We start from the raw sequence: 14986 nt of genomic DNA, 5'->3' as shown, positions 1-14986 counted from the left end.
ACCCATGGGCTGTGGTGGGCAGAGCTGGAGAGGATGTCACTACACCACGCAGGACTAAGGAGCCCAAGAGCCTGCTGCAGCATTGGGACTACCTGATCCCCTACCACCAGCAGGAAAGATGCTTTATTGTTGCTAATTATTTAAAGGGTGTGGCTTGACTGTCAGTTTAGCTGCAAAATGATGCAGTCATCCTTTATACAGCTTCCCCAAAAGATGTTGCTGTTGTGTGCAACATGCACTGAGATTTAGCAGGAACGAACTGCAATTCATCTCTTTAGCCTGAACTCTGAATACAAAACCACAGGGGCTTCCCCTTTCCTGGCACTGAAGCTCACATCCTTTCAAATCCATCCCTCCTCCTATTTGTGGATAAGTGGGGAAAAAAAAAATAATCCAAAACAACCGGGGTTTAGACCGCAGGTCATCAAGCACATCCAACCTGTGCTGAAAAAAACTTCCTGTAATATAGTATCAGCCATCAAAGGTTAAGGATTTAACTTTGCTTCTCAATAACTGAGTAGCTCTTAGTTGCAAAAAAATAGAAATGAGAACATCTTACTGAAGCTAGGCAAAGTGTTAGAGTATTTCACTGCAATCCATTATCAGTTTAATTCAGAATGAACAGTTTGTCTCAATACTAACACAAAGAGGCCTTAAATCTAATAACCAAATTTGGATATAGTCATATACATATCCCACTTTTTATATTTTCATATTCCTTCAGGTGTAATGCTGAAATCTTCAGCCGTCTATAGCAGATTCCTAAATAAAAAATAGCTTAGGCACCTTTAAAACGAATTTATTTCACAAATCTCATTTATACATTAGCCATAAGTTCTTCTAGTAAAAAGTTTTTAAGTATGAAAGTAATAAAAAAGTAATTTAAAATATAGCTTTTTAATAAAATCCAACAAGATTTAAACAGACCTTTCACATATTCTCATTAAGCTTTTTCATAAGGCACATGTATAGACATTTCAAAGGAGCAGTTAATTATAACTTACCAAATCTTTACAATGTTTATAAAACTCTGTCTTTGGAAAAGCATACAATGAATAATATACAAACATAAATGGCACATTGCAAATTTTAGGCAGAATTGTAAATGAAATACTTATGCGTACTACCCAGATCTTAGTGGCCTGCCTCCACTGAGGAATAAAATGTGCAGTTTTAAGACTACTCTGCACAAGGTATTTAAATGTACTTTTTTTGTTAAAAAAAAAAAAAGCCTAAAAGTTCCAGGGAAAACACAAACAGTTCACCCAACTTATTTTTAAAACTGTTTCTCATAAAAATTATTTAATCCCCCAAATGCAAAAGGCAAGGAAAATACTAAGTTGTTACTGGGTATTTCATGAGTGGAAAAGTACAGTTTTCCAAGCAAAATTCACAGAGGAGTAGAAGTTGGCTTTTAAAGCATACAGTGGTTTCCGATTTTAATTTATGCTAGACAGGATGTGAAGCATTTAATCACAGCATCCCTTTAAAAAGAAGAAAATAAGTCAGTTAGGTATCTGTTATTTTTTTTACACACTTATCAACCATTACACATTTCAAATGAAAAGTATTACATAAACTGAAGACACAAATCAATAGTTTATCAAACGCGGGATCTTAACAGCCACCGTTACGGTGAGTACATCTACAGCACCAGCTAAAGCAAAGGCTCAAGCCCATTCTGAAGCTCGGCCCTGCCCACGATGTCTCAGTCTCCCACACTGTTTACACTCGAGCACACGCTAAAATGCAGACGGTGTTGAAAACTATTCCGCAGCACACAGGCGGCGTAGCAAAGGTCACAGCCTGATCTTGCAAAAGCTGGCCAGCCAGGGCAAGGCTGAGGAGCCTGCGGAACCCAGACAATCAGCAAAGCACAGCTGCTTGGAGGCCAAGCCGCCTTTGAGTCAGACCCTCATGTTGCAGGGAAAAAAAGCACCTGCTGAAAGGTTTATAGAGCGTGTGCTACTGGTGCAGGAGGGAGAGAGAGCTGGCTCAGCCTTGGGGTCTGAAAGATCTAAAGGGGTCTGTTTCTTTAACCAACAATAAACGGTTTGTTGACTATTCTACTGAGATCACTCACTTTAGTCTCCTTTATTTTTCATTTTCTCAAAAAGGTAACAGCTTGTTAAGGAGTGGAATTTGTATTCTGTAGTTAGTCAATTTGAAAAATGAAGAGAAATACTATTATGACTCCTTGAAGTCTGTACTACTGAAAGAAGCCTGTGTAAAATTCAGCTCTTTCACCCATAACATCTAATAGACAAATAAAACCAAATAAATTAAGTGATGCATATAACCTAATGTTTTTCTGACCAGAACTTAAAAGTACTATTGGTAGAGAAGAAAAGCCCAGTGCCCACTTGCTCAAATTGTTTTCTGTGCAGAACAGAACATTTAAAAAAATAAAAAGGAAAAAAAAATGACCCTACTAACATGGTCACATGGCCACAGGAACTACAAGAATTCAGAATACTTTTGGCTAGGTTAGCTTGAGATGTCAGAAATAGTAAGATGACAATCTGAAGCCTGAGTTCAGTTAAAGTATTTAATCCATTGTAATTATTAACTACTATTTTTTTAAAAAATATGGTTTAATCCTACCTAGATAAAATCTGAAGCTTAAAAAAATCATCCATAGTAGAGATTTTTCAGCAAAGTTACAGAAACACTACAGGAAGAAATCAGATGAAAGGGACAGACAATACTTTGTATTCTTTTTTCCCACCACTTTCACTACAGAAAACCTCATTAGTAATACAGAGACATGGAAGCACTTTATTTTTTCAAAAAACACATTGCTGAAAGACCAAATTGCATTTTATGTGAAACATTATAGAAAAAACAGATTCTTCAGTTTGTTTACTTCCATGTGGTTTCACTCTGTGAAAGCTTTGGTTCCCTTTTCGTACACACACGAGTGAAATGAGAGAGAGAAGCTGCCAGAATGAAATGAACACAAAGCATTGCCTTTGCCTCTCCTAAAAATGACGGAATTCAGAAGTAGACTTAGCAGCTGAAAGCATGCTTGCTTGTTTGCTTTTGTTTTTTCTAAAAATTAAAAGGAAAGGGGGGATGTTTCATTTCTTTCACCTACTAAATTTAAGTACTTTTCCCCCCTCTCTAGCATAAAGATATGTGACTTTTGTTAAGATGCAAGTAATTATGCAGACTCACCTTGCAAAAGGAATATATGACAGACTATACCTGTAAAAAAGGGGAAAAAAGTATATTTGACAGTGTTCATGTCTCTCCTAGAATCCAATTATTTCACTTTAGTCCGGCATTTAAAAAAGCAACTTGTTGTAACAAAACTTTAAACAACATTACCTAGTCAATTTAATGCTTACCTTGCTTACCTGAGAAAAGAAGACACTTGCCAAGGATTTCCTGGTTTACTCCTGGTTTACTTTTTCCTTGTTGTTTTTTTGTTTGGTTTTTTTTTTTTTTTTAAATATAGTTCATAACTTCTATTGCACATAAACTTTAAAAAGCAGATTTATGATCACGAGTTTCAAAAGGAATGGAGATTTCTGGGAAAACTATTCTTCAAGATGACAGTTTAAAAGACAATGTACATTCCTATGCAAACATACATCTAATCACATTATTTACATAACTCTAAATACAGATATATGCTGTAGTACAACTAATACACTGCAATTCTGACACTCAAACAGCTGACAATTCTATTATCCTCTGAAATTTGCTCCTCGCAAGCCTCCAGGCCACGTTTTTGTTCTCATGCCCAGCTTGATCAAGCTCTAGGACACTAACAAATGTGAAGCTGTCTGGTGCAAACACGCAGAACACAGTCTGAGTTAGCCACGTTCCCTCTATCCAGCATCAAGCATTTACCTGGACCCAGCAGGATGCCCAACAATCCCTACCCTAAACAAACAGTTATTTGTCCTCAGATCCAAGTTCAGTATAGACACTGTGCATTCAGGGCAAGTTCAAACAAGAACTGTGGTCACCTTGGGTTGCCTAAGAGTTAGTACCAAGTAATTCACCTGGGACAAGGAGACCAAGTATGTTCAGTTTTATCTCCATGGAGAAAGTAGTAACTTCTAAAACTTCTGCCAGGCTTGTAGGCATTCACCTAACTGTGCTCACACATTCCCAAGCCCAGCCCTTGAACACATCTGGATGATCATCATAGTACCTGCTGCACTAAATTTACCCTCTCACATCCATCCACTCTTTACCCAGTGCTGCTGAATATTCCTGGGGCAGCACACACCCTATGAAAATGTTATTTAGTTTCTTCCACTTCAAAAGTGAAAATTTAGTTAGAACTCAAAAAAAAAAAAAAAGGGGGAGATGATCAAAAGCAGAGCATATGAATATGCAGTTACTTTCATAAGAGAGAAAAGGCATGAGAATTTTTTTGCATATATATTCCTTTCATAATGCCTCAAATTAGTTCACACATTGCAGAATATACTTAAAATTAGCACTTTTGCAAGACCATTGCATATAGATTTTGCTGAAGTTACACATCCTAGCTTAGAAAAACAGATTGGGGCTAGCATTTGGGCACACGTTATGCAACACATATATATGTCTATATATATATAGATTTAGAATCATGCGGGTGTATGGGCAAGGACAAGAAATGAAAATGAATTTTAAGAGTCTTACCAGGTCATTGACAAGAACTGCAATATGCAGAATAACATCGCCAAACCTTTCTTGTTCCACTAAGTAAAAATAAAGCAAATATTGCAAGTTAGTTAATTTTGTACCAGTCTATACTGCAAACAATCGCAACAGCCTGTCCAGGCAAAAGTTTAGTTCAATGACAAAGCCCAAATTTCATAGTCTTAACTTAATTTGCTACTCCTTTCCACTCTTAACAACTTTCCACTCATTTTTTCCATCACTCCATTAGCATCATGCTATGAAAACTTTCTCTCTGAAAACACTTAACGGCTTCAAGGCTTACAAACACTTTTAGTTTCATTCATGATACTGTACTTCTGCAAATACGGAGATTCACTTCAGCTAGGGAACATAACTACAGCCACTTTTTCAATCAAGATGCCTGAATGTTCTTGTTCTGTGTCTCTTCCTCTATTTTAATCAGTTTAATATTCTGTACCCACGGCTTCTAAAGACCACAACATATTCTCCGATAGCCTCAGCAGGGGTGAGAGCCTGGTTAATATACTGACACGACATGATGTGATATGGAATATCTCACCGGCACATCCAAATGCCAGTTTGGGTTTTGCTATTCACTGCGCTTCTCCCCTCCCAGTCCTAATGCAGCTGTGAACCAGCCAAACACGGTGGCCTTGAGCTCCAGCAGCAACTAATAACATTAGTACTTTTATCAAAGTTGTTCTCATAACAAGTCCCATACTGAAACTAAAACAAAGCTGTTCTAACTACTAAGAAGAAAATTAACTCTATCCTAGCAAAGCCAGGACAGTACACATCACTAAGATATGTAGACTTACACTTTTCTTAATTCTTATTCCAGAGGACTTCAGACTGAACCTGATGCTCTGGATTTTGCATTCTCATCTACATCACATGCTGGTGGAAGGGTGCATTTGCTTTGTAGCCAGCAGGCTCATCACTCCACCTAAACTCAACCGCAGTTGAAAACACAAATACTACACACACAAGCTCATCTGGACTCTATGTTAAAGCTGTAATACAATTCATAAACTAACCAAGGCAGACTGCTCTTTAGAGGAAGGAACAAAGTATTCTCACTTACCCAGAATACTGCACACAGAGTCAATACTAGGAAAAGCTGGGGGAAGATGAAAGCAAAGACAAAAAAGAGTGAATACTCAGATACACAACAAAGCCAATACAGTAACCATTTTCATGTTTTCAGTGGGTAATCAGCATTTTCAGAATTGACTAATGAAACAAGCAGAGCCAAGGGCTGTCAGACAGTGACTATGTGCTGAACTCCATGTAAACTGGTGTTTTCCAAAGCACAGTACGATGTGCTCCGCAGCCAGAAGGGCTGGGACAGGTCTTAGAAGAAAGAAGAGGCAAGACCTGACTTCAGGAATCAGAAGGAGTATAACCAGGTCTGTGTAGCCTTACGTGTTAGGCCTATCAAGAGGTGGGCTTAGATGATAAAGCTTGCTTGAAAGTAAACAGTACTCTGGGAACTACTATTCTATTATTTCAGGACACAGTATCATTTTGGATCTAGCAGTCATAACATCAACATCTGACAAGAAAGGTATGTGTATCACTATGAACAACTCATTATTAAAAAAAACACCCACTCACAGTTATGTTATTTGTTAAACACAGGCTTTGCTTCTTCTGCCAGTGTTTTTTCATCTTCTGACAGTAACGAAGAGCCCACTAAGGAGTAGCTGCTTTGTACACAGTGAAAAGGTCACATGAAGCTTTATTCAGGCTACTTATACACCTCTGATGGAACATTACAATGATATGGTTTACTATGCCTAATTAATCCCACCATTTGTGCAAACATCACTTCAAACTCTTCCACTACATCTCACCCTGTCGCCTCCATTTGTCATTGCACATAGCAGAAAACAGAATGAAACTCTAAATTAATATTCACTGGGAAAAAAAGAAATTGTTATCATTTTATTGAAAGAAAATTTCCAAATATATTTATGACTCCTGAATTGTCTGTAATTCTAGCTTTGTTCTAGGATAGGGAAGAAAACAGTCAAATACATCAAAAGTTTTCTAAACTTTAGAAGTTTACCAGTTCTTCGCTGTATTACTGAAATTTTCCATCCCAACAGTCTTAGCTGTCATCCAATGTTCCTCTTCCCTATGAGATGAAACCTTTCCATTCTGTCTTTTCCTAACCTTGTTGGTAGCTTCTCTGCACAGGTAGGTATGTTTGTGATGTTTTTACTAGTCTCTGTTCTCTTTCCATTTCCCTGATGTGTCTTGTTTCTACAGCCTTCAAAGCAAGTTATTTTCTTTTGTCACCATGTCTGAACACAGTGCATGACAGCATAACAGAGCAAATAATTTTTATGCCAGCCATTTTAGTGTCTGGCTTAGGCCACCAGCTTGACCAGAAAAAGCACAAGACTGTAAAGTGTTGGAGAATTCATGCTCAGCAGAGACTCTACAGAATTGGAGATATTCTTGGATGTTTTTACTGCAGACCTATGAAACAACTTCCCTAGGACTTGTAACTTTGATTTGGATAAGATGGCAAAAAGCCACCTCTTTAACAAAGCTCAGAGTCCAAACAAGGATCAAGTCACTTCTCCAAAAGATGTGGGCAAACATGAGCTTCTCAAATGAGATTATAACGTTTTTGTTTTGTTCCCCGCCCCCATGTGGGTGTGTGAGAGAAAGAATACACAACCCATATGACAGTCACCCAGAAAGAATTCATGCAAGGTTTTTTATCCACATCACCTGTAATCAACTAGAAAAGAAAGCTATATGATAGGGAAAACAGGACAGCCAACTACATTTCAAAACTAAAAGTTGAAAGAGATCAGGAAGAACGAGAGAGAAAATAAGTACAAAACAGAGAAGCAGCAAGGGCAGAAACTTCTTTTTAACTAGCTAATATAGACTTTTGGGGTAGGAATTCTGCAACTGGGGATGGGGCTGTTTTTTCCATCCTACTGGAGGAAGAAATTATGGTCATGGAAGTGAAAAAGCCAAGGACCTCACAATGGAAAAGTGTGGAGCTGAAGACGTGGTTTCCCGGCCTTTGGGGAGAGGAAATTAATTTTCTCCATTGCTTTGAAAGTGCTGAACCATTAAGCTCTACAAACAGAACTGCAGCCAACAAACAACTGTCAAGTTAGACTCTGCAGTAGCTGAAGATCTCTCTAGGCTGGTTCTTGAAGGAATTGTTTTAGAAAACAAATCAATCAATCTAATATTAGCATTTAGTAGAAAATATTTAATAAAGAAAATTTTATTCCAAATTATTAACTTAAAAAAAATTCATAAGGAACAAAACCACAAGCTCATAGAAAGGAGTTAGATAATCTTTATGATACACAGAGCTAATCAGCTTGACCACTGTTGGTACAAAGAAGAGTGGGAATGAGAAATAACCTCCCTTTAGTAAAGCCTCCAATTTAGCTTTGAGGCTAAAGGAAAACTTTTTAGCGAAAGGAAGTAAAGACAGTATATTTACCAACATCACAACTGTAGCTATTAATCTTTTTGGCTCAAACATTGCTTTCAATTGCTTCAGAGGCCCCATCAGGAAACATGTACTAATAGAAAGGGAAAAAACAAAACAAATGTTAAATCATTTTCAAACAAATTTTTGCAAAAGATAACAGGTAAATAACCACTTTTCCAACAGTCAGATGAGTACAAAGGCTTTAAAAAAGGCATTTCATGCTTAGCAACAGAGACCCGCAAGGATGAAAGGTGAAATACCCCATGAATTTAGTCTCAGGAACAGCTTATATACTGAGTCAACCTCATGAACTTCTTTCCAAAACACTACTACTTATAGCAGAGGGTTGTCAAGCAGAACTCTAGTAAATTTCATGTTGAGGTTGTTCTAACAACTGACTTGCCAAAAGAATGCAAAGAATACAAAGACAGAACTTCTGCAGAAAATTTCTGTTTAACAAGAAACTTCTTACCCAGGAAGTGCACAAGTGGCTACCACCAATATTACAGGGAAGCTCTAACTCTTTGCCCAAACTCAGCAAGAAAAGAACTTCAGTAGTCTGTACTGAATCCCTCTGCTTTCTTCTACTGTGTAGTTAACTTGAAGGGAGTAGTTAACTTGAAAACCATCAGCAATGCTATGCTGTACCTGTTCTTGCAAAGAAATGCTATGTGAACCGAGAATTCACAACTGTAGGAGTAATTAAGCTTCAAATATTCTGAGATGAGTCTCCCTTCCCTGTCACTGAAGCCATTCTGCTTTGCAGAAAATATTTAGTGAGTGAGAATGCCTATAACCTTGCAGCGGTCTGAATGCTTTACTACAGAGTAGGAAACCTAGTTTTACTCCTTTTCTAGCTAATATTTATTTATACTAAATGAAACAATCAGTAGCAGGGAAGAGTTTGGTAGAGCTCCCTCCTGAAACCAGTCATAAGCCTGGTGAAGCACGCATCTTCTAAGCTAGAAGAAATATGGGAATCCATGTCGCCAGCAGTAAACTGAACCCATAATCTTTCACACCTAGATGTTCCTCTACCACCAACTTTGTGTAGGTATCCCCTTCTCTTCACTTTGTTTTTCTTCTTTAAGTTGCACAGACAGAAATCAAAAGTCCCTATTAAATGGAACAAAATGCTTTCTCAATTCAAAAGAAAAAAAATGTTTTAAATTCACTGCTAAAAACCAGGACACATCTAAACTAACTTCTCAGTATTTTTTGATCTTGCCTGCTGGGCCATAAAATTAAATTAAGAAGGAGGAAAAAAAAAAAAAAAAGTGAGACCTGAAGAATTAGGATAAAAAAACTAGCTAGCTAGTGGAAGGGTAGGGATGATGAAAATATGGTGGTAAAAAAGAGGGAGGTTCAGGACACATAAAATATGCAGAAAAAGTACAGAAAGCAAAATGAATTGATGCTAGCCTAATTAGCTTCGAAGGACAGAGATCACAAGAGTTTCTCCAGAGATGCGAGAGAATCCATAGGGAGCAGAAAGGTCCTCCGCTTACACAGGATATTTCTTATATGCAACACATTCTGTAGAAGATAAACTCATCTTCCCAGAGAAGATGAAGTTAAGTTTCATCTTCATGTTTGGGGCTAGAAAACCATAGTAAAAACAGCCAGACAGGACTATTCAGTAAGAGAGGTAACTGCATTTGTTTTAAATACAGACTTGCAAACAAGCTTGAACAAACTGAAATCTCCTTGTCAATTTGAGACTTTTATTGTCATTTCCTACTGTTCCTGGAACACAGCTGCTTATTGTTTATACCTAAAAGGACTACTGAAGGGGAAGGGGGGGGGCTCTTTTTACTTCTAATTTTAGTTGGCATCCAGACTAAAGTTTTTCAGCATTCTCCTAAAAGAAATACCAGTCTGTAAGAGCTTTCCCCTTAGTTCACTGACAAACAGACTTGATTAGTACCAAGTTTCTAAAATGCTAATTTAATTTGAAGCAGTAAAAGCACATCCAAAATACTAGGTAAGAAAAAAACCCCAAAAACTCACCAACAAAGAGTAAAGAATAAGGTAAGGGAGAGAAAGGGAAACACTCAGTTTTCTCTACTTCCAGTACTAAATTTGTCTTGTTTTAATGAGATGTAATAGTTACACAAAGGAGACTCAATTCCAGTATAAACATTTTTGTCCCTGAACAAATTTGTTGAGGAAAAGCAGTACATCATCACACTTCTCAAATGGACAAAGAGAAACTGAAAATACTTTAGTGGCATTCAGTTGTTTCTTACATGTCTTTCAAACAGTGACAGAAGAGTTTTAGATCCTAGGAGGTCCCTTCTGCAGTCTTTTAAGACTAATTGTTATGGGGAACACTGCAAAGAATCAAGCACAGAGTTTTAAAAGACACTGTGGACAATTTTTAGATTCTGCTTGGCTTTACAGTCAAAATGAGGATTTCCTGAACCTCTCATTTTTAAAGAGTTTTCCTAGTTTTCCTTTTGCTCTACTAAAAGCAAACAGCTCCTTCCAGTAACAAAGCATGCACACAGTGGGTGGACTATCAGTTTGCCCCTGAAACTGAGGTACCTCTCTACCTGGTAGAAGAACTTAAGAAGTATAAAACATTCAGCCAGCAATTTGTTATTCATACTTTAGGTAACAGTTGTGATGTGTACACAAGAAATTAACATAAGACATAGAAATGAGGCAACAGCAAGTGAGTAACTGATATTCACTAATTACAGTAATCTTAAAACGGTAGAGACAAAGAAGATTTTATGTTATTAGCATTTCAATATGAAAACAATGTTGTTTATACACAACATAAACAGACACCATTTTAGAGTAAAAATAATTGGAAATGTAGATGAAAAGGGGGGTACTTTTCTAATAACAATAATTAAGAAATCGTACCTGGCTAACGCAGCAATATTTCCCAGGGTGTAAAACACTGCAAAAAGTTTGATCCCCTTTGGGAGCCACAGCAGTGCTGTTCCCTATAAAAGACAGGTTATTTGTAGGTATGTAATTAGTTAATTCAATGTATTTAGATTTTATAGTCTATAAATATATTTTCAGACTATGAAGAGTGTCACTGTAAGATATACCAGCAGAGAATACAGTTCTCAGGTTTTGTAGCAGTCAATATTCAGCATACTTCTATTGCCACCTACTGGCAAATAATGTATTGGTTTATTATATTTCCACAATATTTTTACAACTAGGTAACATTTATTTCTATTGTTTATAACATTTATTTGTACTGTTTATACTCTATGACACTTTGATCTCAAATACACACCAAAAAAAAAAGCCCAAAGCCTTTTCCTGATCACAGTCTCTATGATGATCAGGAAGAAATACAGCATAAACTAGAAGAAAAACATGATTTTATAGTTTGTTTGTGGGGTTTTGGGGTTTTTTTTCTGTGATTTGGACACTGTGTCCTAAAAAAAGGCAAAAAAACCCCCCAAAACTATGTTCAGTGGGAATCTGTGGTGTCAGTTTGCACAGCCCACAGTACAAGCAATCGTGGAAAGCTGCAAGAGAAGAATATAATTGTGTTCCACAAGGAAAGCCTAGGGACACTTTGCAAAGACTAGATTAAAGACAAAAAACACCACCTGCAATTTTGGCCAGCCAAAAACATAACAAATATGCCAGGTTGCAAACATATGAGATCTAAAGATCAGGTATATGCCTGTAAGGGATGACTTGAGCATTTATTTGAGGGCCTCCCTAATGCTGCAGCAAAAGGTCCATAATCTGAAGCAGAAGGTAGAGTTGCCAACTCTCCCCTTCATGTGGTAAAGCTTAGCTAGGAAGCTGCCTCCAAACTTGCCAAGATACAAGGTCCATGAACACACTAGCAGAGTTTTGACTCTTTATCTATCAAGCTCAAGATAACTCAAGGAAACTTTAGGAAACCAAGATCCTAAAGCCTTTTATTTGCTGTTTCAGTTTCACATCATGTGATATGGAATAGACACAAAGATTAAACACTGAAAAAATAGCAGCAAAAAGAGCGATGTTAACCTGTCCAGAAATAGGTGTTAAAGCACAAGTGTGGTGTGTACTAAAATTTGTGATTATATTGGTTAAATACTACTTGTGAAAAAAAAAAGAAATGAGTAGGGGAGGGACTCAACCAAATAGTGCTTAAACAACCCTAAATAAGGGATACTCCAAACCAATCTTGAGCTCCCTCCCTAGAATTTGCCCCTTCTCAAACACAAGCATCTGGCCAGAGTTTGTGTCACTATACTTGGCATAGATATCAATTTGAAGAATACCACTCTCCAGTTCCTTTATTGAACTGATTACCACTTAAATAAGACCTCTCATAGACAAGACCAGCAATTGTTCTGGTTTATCTCTGGGTACTAGGAAACAAGTTTTAATGAAGAATCAGAAGCTTCCACTTGCAGGAGAATCCAGTGAGTGGCTATCTCTAAGTGGGTGCCTCAAACAATCAACAGGTTGCTCCTCCACAACTGCTTCTTCCTCTCATTACATAAATCTCCTTGGTTTAAAAACTTTTCATGGTAAATGAAAGAGCAGCAGCAGTCATTTAAACAATGGCAAAACCAGAAACTAATGGACATAGGACAAGTTTCTTCATCCTACTACAAGAATGCATTATGCGTCAAGGCAATCTACCTGACACTCTCCACAAAAACTGCAAATGTCATCCACACACCCTAGAAAAAGGCTGCTGACTAGCTTACACCCAAAGTCATGCTGTGTGAGGAACCAACCACATTCATTATGAAGTCATCACTTCATTATGAAAAAAAAGAAAAAACTGCACAAAACCAGCAGTCTGGATACTTCCTCAGTGTTATTTCACCTGCTTCTGGGACTTGCCATGCAGATGAAGAACTGCTTTGTACTGCAAGTTACCCGCAATCAATTAATAGATCTCAACATTTAACTGCAGGCTTGAGACTCCTGCCAACACCTCAGGTTCAAGAATGAACAAATTATTTGCTGGCTGTAAGATCAATAGGAGTGCAGCAGGTTTTTCAAGTGTCAACATGCTACCACAGTCATCACCTATTGATTTGTGAGTGTGACAGGTTATACTTAAGGTTTCTTCAGTCTTTAAAAACCTTTTAAGCTTCCCCCTCCTTTTCTCCTTTTATTAGAGAGAATAAAAATAAGATAGGTACACACTGAACAATGACAAGAGCTCTTTCCTAGTACACGCAAATCTACATTAAAAATATAGCATATTTTGTCAGTGTTCAAACCTTTTAGTAACAAATTTTATCACATTAAAATAAAAATATCCTCTGCTGTGAATGGAAGAAAGATGGCTGAAATCATCATTGTCCTGGTTTTGCTAGGATAGAGTTAATTTTCTTTTTAGTAATTAGAAGAGCTGTATTTTACTTTCAGTGTTTCAGTTCAGACATATCATGAGAAGAACTTTGGTAACAGTACTGGTGTTGCTGTAGCGCAAGGCCACCGTGTTTTGCTGCTTCACAGCTGCATTAGGACTGGGAGGGGGAAGCGCAGTGAGGAGCAAAACCCAAAACTGGCATCTGGATGTGCCAATGAAATATTCCATATCATATCACGTCATGTCAGTATATTAACCAGGGATGACCGGAAGACAGGGCACTTCTCTCGGGGATCGCTCGGGCTCACTCTTCCGGGGTTTCGGTTCGGGACCGTCTCGGCTGCGGGATCGTTAGCTGGCACAGGCTGGGAATTGGTCAGTGGGCGGTGAGCACTGTGTATCACTCATTTGTACAGTCTGTTATCACTGTTGTTATCATTATCATTTTCTTTTAATTAGTAAATAGTTTTTATCTCAACCCGTGAGTCCTTGCCCTTCTTTCCAAATTCTCTCCCCTGCTCCCTGGGTGAGGGGGGGCGGGAGGGTGATAGAGCAGGCTGTGTTTGGCTGCAAGCTGCAAGCAAAAGGGGGAATCCACCCAAACCACCACAATCATTTACACAACAGCCCCTACATGCTAATTATACATTTAATATCCAGTTAAATTTATGGATACAGAATTCAGCATACAGGATAAAGCAAATACAGGAGCACTTTACTTACAAGAATAGAACACACAACGCCAGCAACAAAACATATGGCAAACCATCTGACTCGGGTACCAAAGCTGAGTGTTGAGGCATCGAGGACCTTAATCGGAAGGGGGAAAAAAAAAAGGGATATTATAAAGCCAGTTTTGAACAATCTAAGAGACATTTTTTTTCTTTACTATTGAAGTGCTTAATTTAAAAAAATATTTTTTTAGGTAGAAACAGTTATTTTACCCTGCTTAACAATTGCTTGCATATTAATTATTTCAGTTTAAGAAATTGTATTAGTGATTTGGTAACATATTGCCAAAACAAACAAACAAACAAAGACACAATCTGTGAAGGTGCATCCTGGCACTCAAGCAATACCGCTCCACTTTAAAACAGACTTTCTTTTAACCATACAATTGAAAATTCTCACAATTATACCAAAGTAGAAGGAATGGACTTTCTATCAATTTGCAGATGAACAAATGTATTTCTGCAGCACTGTATGTTCCTATAGACATTACCACCTTCTCCTGTTACGGGACAGAATCCACTGTACGTATCAGTACAAGTATCCACCGCAAGTTACAGTTCCTTACAGGGTGAAGGTCTGGGCAGATTAACACAGCTTGTCTCATCAGACAGGTAACTTGCTGAACGGGATCATTTCACTTCCTGCTTCTCCAGTGTGAGGCCAGAACCTGTAAGACCCCTTAATGAGCTGAGCTAGCTGGCACCACTCACAAAGCGGGAGGAGAACTAGTGTTCCTTCTATTCTGATGACTTATTCCTATGCCAGACTAATGAGCCGGGCCAGTTCAGCGAGATGTCAGAAAAGCGGCGGGGCTGATCCAAGGAAAG

At 37.9% G+C, this 14986-nt stretch overlaps 1 protein-coding gene across 1 annotated transcript; it reads right to left on the bottom strand.

Moving 5' to 3' along the window:
• Positions 1-1444: 1444 nt before the first annotated feature.
• On the bottom strand, positions 1445-14237 carry SFT2D1 (SFT2 domain containing 1; the record flags this gene model as incomplete). Its single annotated transcript, XM_029086731.1, has 7 exons — positions 1445-1484; positions 3178-3207; positions 4645-4703; positions 5732-5767; positions 8132-8213; positions 10997-11079; positions 14151-14237. Coding segments are annotated over 7 exons (417 nt in total), but the record flags the coding sequence as incomplete, so codon positions are not given.
• Between the last annotated feature and the right edge of the window lie 749 nt (positions 14238-14986).

This window comes from Antrostomus carolinensis, unplaced genomic scaffold, assembly GCF_000700745.2.
Source record: "Antrostomus carolinensis isolate BGI_N321 unplaced genomic scaffold, ASM70074v2 scaffold23639, whole genome shotgun sequence".
Classification (NCBI taxonomy): Eukaryota; Metazoa; Chordata; class Aves; order Caprimulgiformes; family Caprimulgidae; genus Antrostomus; species Antrostomus carolinensis.
This window is presented reverse-complemented; position numbering and strand designations above follow the sequence as displayed.